General features: G+C 44.8%; 1 protein-coding gene across 1 annotated transcript in view; it reads right to left on the minus strand.

The window, feature by feature from the left end:
• The window catches only part of SERPINA10 (serpin family A member 10), a 29459-nt gene extending 25944 nt beyond the window's left edge, over nt 1–3515 (minus strand). Inside the window, exons 1-2 of the mRNA XM_029597872.1 lie at nt 3427–3515; nt 137–867 (exon numbers count right to left, since the gene is read on the minus strand). Of these exons, the coding sequence (XP_029453732.1) occupies nt 137–824 (688 nt within the window). The 5' untranslated portion in view covers nt 825–867; nt 3427–3515. The remainder of the gene's footprint in view (nt 1–136; nt 868–3426) is intronic.
• Between the last annotated feature and the right edge of the window lie 4648 nt (nt 3516–8163).

Below are 8163 nucleotides of genomic sequence, written 5' to 3' on the forward strand. Positions count from 1 at the left end.
GACTGGAGAAGGGATGCGGCGGCAGCGTTAGAAAAAAGAGACAGTGAATGCTGGAGACAAAGGGAGAGATGTACAAATGCTCCTGCCCTCCTCATGTGTTTTCTGGGTATCTGCTAGTGGAAACGTGTGGCATTACCTTTAAACTGAATATAATCCGCAAGAATTAATTTCGTTTGGGGATCAATCTCGTCAAACAGGTTCGAAATCTTTCCTTTTGTTTTCTTGGTAATGTAACTGTTTATAATCTTCTTTGTGTTCGAGGCGTTTTGGAAGTCCAGGTTTGAGAACTCCATGTCGAAATACCGTTGGGTCAGATTGAGGAAGGCGTCTTTGATGGGGAAATCCTGGTGAATAAAAGAAAAACTGCCCTGCTCAAGAACAAAGTCCTCGTTCCTGGTAATATTGTCCTTCAGCTTTCTGAAAAGGGAAGGCAGTAAGTGAGGTTTGTCGGTGTCGTTAAAAAGATGGAGGTTGAGCCCCTGGAGTATTTCACTGTACGTGAGTCCTCTGGTGCCGAGCATCAAGGAAGCGAGGGCGAACGTGATGCTGAGTGGGGAAATAAATATGTTCTCGTCGTGCTTGTCTGCTATGGTCCTGTAGAGATTGAATCCAAAATCTGTGCTCTTTGCGGTGAGGTTGTAAATAGTCAACTCCTCCTGTGCCTTGTGGGCAAGGCTGGGCTTCTGCGCTGCATCGCGGGGCGCGGGGCTGCTGGGAGGAAAATGGCCCTCGCTCTCTTTATTTGGGGGGGTGCCCTGGGTAGAGGAAACGCTGGCTTCAACGCACAACTCGATTAGGAGAAGAAAACAGAGTCCGGCTTTCATTTTGTCGCTGTTGGTTCTTCGGCACGGCACTTGAGACTCCGCTCTGATTGAAGAGAGTGAAAGCAAGCAGAAAGTCAGCCATTGCACCATCAATGTAAAAGCTCCTGGTTCAAAGGCAGCTGCTTCTTCACCAGTAGAAGCTTTGTTTGGTTCTCAAACCCATCTTTCGCACTCCCTCCCCCAACCCCAGCCAGTCGGGCTTTCAGGATATTTCAAATGGATATATGCATCCTATATAGTTGCATGCATTATCTTCATTCTCTGCAACTATCATGCACATTAATTAGGGATATCCTGGAAACCTGACCGGCTGGCAAGGCCGAGAGCAGGCCATGACTCGCTATAGGTAGCAGACTGGTTTTAGCATAACTGAACATTCAGGTAGCAGAGACAAATTGCCCTTCTCAGTAAAAGGTTTGGGGTGGATTTTAAAAGAGTTACGTGTGCACCGAGCCTATTTTGCATAGGCCCGGCGATGCACTTATGTCCCGGGGCTTTGTGAAAGGGGTGGGGTGGGGGCGGGGGTGGGACCGAGGCCTCCAGGACAGCGGCTGTGCTGGGGGAACGTGCGCTGGCAGCTGGCCGGCGCGCGCAAGTTATGCCTGCCAGAGGCAGGAGTAAATAACAAAATAAAGGTGGGGGGGGGGGGATTTAGGTAGGGCTGGAGGGCAGGTTACATAGGGGAAGGGAGGGGAAGTGGGGGGGGAAGGAAAGTTCCCTCCAAGGCTGCTTCAATTTTGGAGCGGCCTCGGAGGGAACGGGGAAAGCCATCGGGGCTCCCCTAGGGCTCGGATTTTATAACATGCTGCGCTCGCATTTTATAAAATCGGGCGTACATTTGTGCATGCTGGGTAGTGCGCAGAAACGTAGGCCGCGCGTGCAGGTTTTAAAATCTGCCCCTTTGGTTGTAGCTTCTTTTGAAGCGGATTGAATTTTGTACTCTGCCTGACCACCATGACCTTTGACAAGGTTAGGACAACATTTCTAGCTAATCTCAGCATTAATCCCCGTGCCAAAAGCTTCCCCACAAATGCGTGATATTACAGGGTTTCTGCTCAGAAAAGACCTTCTCCTAGTCACCTCCTCCTGGTGGGGTAGGACACGAATAGATAACCAATTTGGAATTTCTTATTTTTAACTTAAAACAAATGCCACCCAGAAAATCATGGAAGTAGGTTCATGCAGCAGCCTACACTTTTAGTCCTTTTAAAAACTGAGCAATCACTTTAACGCTCTCAAAAGTGGACTTCGGGAACTCTGAGTTTCTAAATTTGAGTACTCCTTACGAAACAGAGATTCCTCATCTAAAAAAAAAAAAATCAAATACATGAAAATCAAATGATTTCAGTATAAAAATGCAATTTTTCATTTGTATAAGATGCGGCTTTTCCCTCCCTGCTTCTTAAACAGATTTTCTTCAAAATGACTTCCATTTCTTTGCTTGGGTTCTAATGCGACAGCAAGAACTTAACATGTGAGCCCCAGCAGTCCAACTATTAATTGGGAAAGTGATAAACAACCATAACAGACCGTGAGCAAACATAAAAGAAAAAGAAAACTGGTGGTGTCTCTATGAAAGTTCATCACGAGTGAACCCCGAAAAGAGAAACAGAAGCTCATGGAGAGTAGAGCTGGGGAAGAGAGGGATATTTTGTCTCCGATTATTCTCTGGTTGACTTTTTCATGTACGTTTTACCTCTGTCAGGAACACCTTTCTAGCCTCAGCCAAGAGACATTTAACCATGAGAAAAGATTTTTCTAAACGTTGTTTTCACTTCTTAAATGAATGTGATTTAGGGAGCCCTCCGCCTGGAACATCCCTGTGTGTTTTCCACATTCTTTTAAATGACTTTCTTTGTAAAATTTAGGAGGTAACGTTTTACTTGAGCTGAGATGAGTTATGGTCCTTTCTTCTTATCTGTGATACAATAGTTTACAAGGGTAAAATAACTCCCAGGTGATTGGGATGGTTTTCTAAACTCTTTCTCTCATTTTTTTGTTTTTGTTACACAGAAGTTACATGCCTTTAAGGTGCAACTCCTACAAGCAGCAAAGCTGTATCTTATGGAAACCTGCATTTGCAAGGAATATTTTTGAATGGTAATTTTATAACACCGCAGTAGGAGTGAAGTCTGCGAGCATACACGGACCTGGGTGGGCTTGCAGGCATGAGTCCCTCGTGAAAATTAGCAGGACTGCGTGCAGCTTAGCGCAGCGCGAGCACAGGCAGACATGTACGCTGGCTAGGAAGCAGGGGGTAAAACGTCAACGTGTGCATTTACGCCCGTACACGAGCAAATGATTGATTTCCCCTCTGCGTGGAATCTCTTCTCCTTGTCCCTTTACGCTTACAAACCCCCCTGTCAACTTTCACATCCTATTTACGTCCCCCCAAAATCTGGTTTTTATGCACGTAGATGCTTTGGAAAGTTGATCCCTTGTATGACCACAATTTATTGCTTAAATCGGAAGCATGTCCATTCCAGGACATTTGTCAATCACTTAGCATTCATCCAGCTTCTCAAAATCCCAGATATAAATTTAAAACATTCAGATTAATCACATGCAATTATAATTTGTTACTGAACAGGTTAATTCTTACCAATCTGACTTCTCTTTGCTGAATCTACTAAATTTTAGAAAAGTGAAAGGTTAACATCCGCCACTGAGGGTCTTCAGCAAATATTTGCGATTCCAAAGTGTAGAGAAGTAATCTAAATAATACAGTTACTAATTAACTAACCGTTGCCACACACTTAGCGGTACATGGCCCTCTGACTCCATCACCTGTCATCATATTATGTGTTCCCTTGTCCCTATTATGAAATGGGCATGAACGTATGAGTCTCAGAGAGCATTATAAATCTGAAGGAAACAGAGATGTATGATTGGTTTCTCTCCCCCCCCAGGGGGAACATAAAATAATACGAGGATCGAATCCCGTAGGTGAGGGTCAGGCTCCCTAATTTCTTTCTGTAGCTTCAAATATGGAGGGTCATGCGGATGGTGAAGCAGAATACCTTTCTCTGGCTGGTCAGGTTGGACCATCTCCACTCCTCCCCTCCTTGCACCTGACCTCTCCCCCCTCCCTATTGCTCACAGTGCTGGCCACCCGTGCGGGTCCCACAACGTTCACCCCACTCCATGTCCACTCACGCAATCTTTATGCTCTGGGATTGTCCCGCCAGCAGCTATGCACATTGCTTACAGAGGGTAAAAGAGTCGGTACGGAATAACCACTCCTACACCAAAGTGAACCTCTCTGCTACTCCAGGGGTTAGAGTAGCAAACTCCCAGCCTTCACTTGGGCACAAGTCAGACCTTCAGTTTTCTCCAACCGCAATTCAGTAGAATACATGGCTTACAGCCCTTCTTGTTCTAGCACACAAAATTCCCCCCTTTCAGCCACATTCAAAGCTCACCCCACAGTACAAGGGAGGGGTAAATCTTTCTCTTTCTTTTAAACGGCAAACTCCAATGTCATGTGGGGTATGGGGGCTCCCATTCCTGATGTCCACTCACGCCCGACTCCCTGGCCACTCGAGCTTTCACTTGATCTTCTCCACGTCAGCCTTCCAGCAACACGCAGGTCTCCCTGGTATCCTCCCTGGGGCACTGCTCATTTCAGAACAACCCCGAGCTCCTAACTCCCGGCCATTTCCTCTCTTCCCTTGAGGGGGAAAGGACCTGCAGGGCCCCTGTCCCCGGTCCACTCTAGCCCGCCAGCTGGCTACTCCAGGCTTCTCACACCCTGGAGGACCCCCTCTTCCAAACTCCAACCTAGAAAGAGCATCTCCCACCATATTAACCCATGATTTACTATCATCGGAGCAGTCCATGCTCTGGCACACCACTCAGGACACTTTCACCACTGCAGTTGTTGCTGATTTCTGCAGCTCGCTTGACATCAGGACTGAAGTGATGTGACCACATTACCCCAACATTAATCGAGTTACACTGGCTCCCTATAAGCAAAAGTATCAAATATAAAATTGGAATGACAATCTTCAAATTAATTAACGGCCAAACCTGTCCATGGGCTAATGCTATTTTAAAATTTTACCAACCTACTAGAACCCTACGTTCCTCCCAGAGCGGGCTGATAGACATTCCATCGCCCAGAGTCGCAAGTTTGCACATCACTCATGAATGTGCTTTTTCTGTGGCCGGTCCTGTCCTCTGGAATTCTTTGCCGATAGAAATTCATCAGTGTAACTCGGTCAAAAACATTAGAAAACTTGTCAAGACCTTCCTGTTTAAATTTGCTTACTTTTAAGGTTTTATTGTTTTATTTATTTTTATATGTTTTTATCATTTTATATCTTTGTTATTTTTTACTATGTATTTAGCTTAAATCTGTTTTAGGTTTAGTGATTATGCAAGATTTTTATGATTGTTTTCTTGTATATCACTTAGACCTTTTTTTTTTTTTAGTGTTAAGCGATTCATAAATTTAAAAAAATGTAAATATATTTATAACACCTAGGATACCTCCCAACTAATAAAAACCTCCCATACACTTAAGATGACAAAATCATCCAAAACACTCAAACTCAAATGCATTAAACATGTTCCCAAAACCTCAGTCTATTGATTAACATCACTCCAATTGCCATCCAGTGGTCACTCCAAGGTATTGCAGGATCATACATTGAAACATTTTATACAACCAACACTATAAACAATGAGAATCGGCGGGGTCTCTCCCACTCAGAATATGTTGTACCAATAGAATAGAAAAGGACACCAATTTGGAGATCTCCCCACTCATAGGGGTAGATTTTTTTAAAAACGTGCTCGCGTCCATGTGCGAGCGGTTCCTGGCGCGTGCACATGGACGCTGCTAGTTTATAACAAGCGTGCGTCAGCGCACGCTTGTTATAAAATCTGGTTCCCAAGCACACATGCATGCCGGATTTTAATATCCACGCTCGCATGTACAGGCGGGTGGGCTCTTCTGCGCGCAGGGAGAAATTTTTAAAATTGCGCGTAGCAGCGCGATTTGCCTTTTCCCTCATTTCCCTTCCAGTCCACTCCAATAAAGGAGCAGACTGGGAGGTAAATTCCCTACACCCCTACATGGCCTTCCTGCCTTTTCCCCTCTCCTCTTCTCTCCTCTCCTCTCCTCTCCTCCCCCTAAACCCTCTCTAACTTTTCTAAATGTATTTATTTTTTTTACTTACGTGCTTTAAGGAGCAGACGTAAGTTCCACACGCCGGCCGGCTGCCAGCTCGTGCTTCCCCAGGACAGGGTCTAATGGCCACTGTCCTGCCCTGCCCCTCCCAGACCCCGCCCCTTTCCCCTCAGCTGGCACTTCTGCGCATCCTGGGGGATATGCGCGTGACCGGGCCATTTTTAACATACGCTCGATGCACGCACGGCCCAGCCACGTGCGTTATCCCCAAGCTTTAGCGCTCACAGCACTTTGAAAATCTACTTGATATATTTTTATATAAAATGTCACAGTTCACAGAAACAAACAATTCCCCAGAACCAAACCATTAGCAATGCAAAGTAGATTTGACAACAGAGCCCTAGGTGTGCATTGATCAATAAAATCGCATAAGAAGTTATGATCGCCATTATATGCCTGACCTGTAACGGCAAAAGCCAGGAGCAAAATTAATTTACCAATATATTAAAAATGTTTCGCATGTTTTTAACTTTTTTGGGGGAGTGTAGGGGGGAGTAGAAAATAATTATAAACCCTTTCTTAGACACATGTTCAACAATTTCAATGAAACCTTAGAAAGTTAAAATAAAAACCTTTGCAGAAAGTGGGATGAGCACCATTAGCCCAGGAAGTGCCAGAGTTATGAGGCTGGGGCCTTAGGCATAATGAGAAATAAATGTAAAAGTACAACTCTGAGGTTAATATTCACAAGGATTCATCTGATTAAGTTTGGCACTTAAGCCACATAAATCTGGGGTTTACCTATTCCCCCCCCCCCCCCCCCGACTGGCTAAGTGTTACCCAGCCAAAACCTAGGAGGTCATTCATCAAATTGCATTAGGGCCTTATCGCCCAGGATAACGCATCATGAGATGCATAAGCAAAAAGAGAGAGAGAGAGTTTTACATGCACAGTCAGATGTACGAACAGCACAATAGACATCAGTGAAGATTTGGAGTGATGAGGTATAAAAATATGAGATTTGTACAATTTACTCTCGAACTAGCTTGATGTACTCTCTAACATAACTGCTATCAAGCTAGGATGAGAGTACAATGTACAAATCTCATCCAGCCCACCAGCAAAACTTCACCCCGAGTTCAGAATGACCCCTCTTAGAGTGGTATAAATAGTTTACTTATGTGAGAGCCTTATAAAATTTCTCTCTCTCTCAAAATGTGATTACGGTGGGTGCTATTCTTGCAAAATTTATAGCAAAATGATGAGTCTAGGTTCTTAGTAGGATAAAAAGAGGCAATACAGGAGCATTCTGAGAAGTGGGGCTACAACGTAGCTGACTAGCGCTGAATATCAATGGTGCCCTGTTTAATTTAGCCAGCTAAGTCTGATCATGCAGGAGGAGAGCAGTCCTAAGTTGACCAGGTAGGTGTTGACACAAATAACTTAGATCTTAACCGGCTATATTAAATATATAAAAAAAAACCCCCCAAGAAAAACTCTTGGCCAGCAGACCCTATCCCTCACTATCTTTCACCCTCCCAAAAGAATGAAAAACATGTGAAGGCATAGCACCTCCCCCTGCCCCCCCCCCCGCCCCCCTGTGGTGGGCCATAGGAACCCAATGCCCATCCAACAAAAAAATAAAATTTAAAGTACAGCTCCAGTGCCCTCCTCCTTCCACCCCACCCTCCTGCCACACTGCCACTCCTATCACCCCCCCCCCCCCCCAGCCCGTCAGGCTGTGGTGGGAGCTGGTAGTATCTGTACTGTGCTCCGGGTAACGTCCTCCATTGCTTTACCAGTAGTAGTGAGACAGGATCAGGAAAGGGTCAAGATGTGGCCTCGCAGGAAGGTGCCATGACCGTTAGTTCCTCAGTTTGTAAAGTGGCTTCAGGCTACAGAATGGGCTACGATGAGCCCAGGTTGTGCATCACTGGTTTACAGTTTTCAGAACAAGACCATGCTAAAGAAGGGGTTTTTTTTTTTTTTTTTAAGGTGTATGTTGGCTTTTTTTGAAATGAATCTGGAAAAAACACCATCCATCAGAGGCAGTTTGTGTATCTTGTGATGTTTTGCGTATAGTATGCTGTTATTAACTGTATGTTCTTATTATTGTGAAGGGAGGGCAGTGTTAATTAAAACTGATGATGGTGAACAATGGTAGTTGGTTCATGAAGGAAAGAATCTTTAATTGTTTTAATAATC

This window comes from Rhinatrema bivittatum, chromosome 4 (genome assembly GCF_901001135.1).
Source record: "Rhinatrema bivittatum chromosome 4, aRhiBiv1.1, whole genome shotgun sequence".
Lineage (NCBI taxonomy): Eukaryota > Metazoa > Chordata > Amphibia > Gymnophiona > Rhinatrematidae > Rhinatrema > Rhinatrema bivittatum.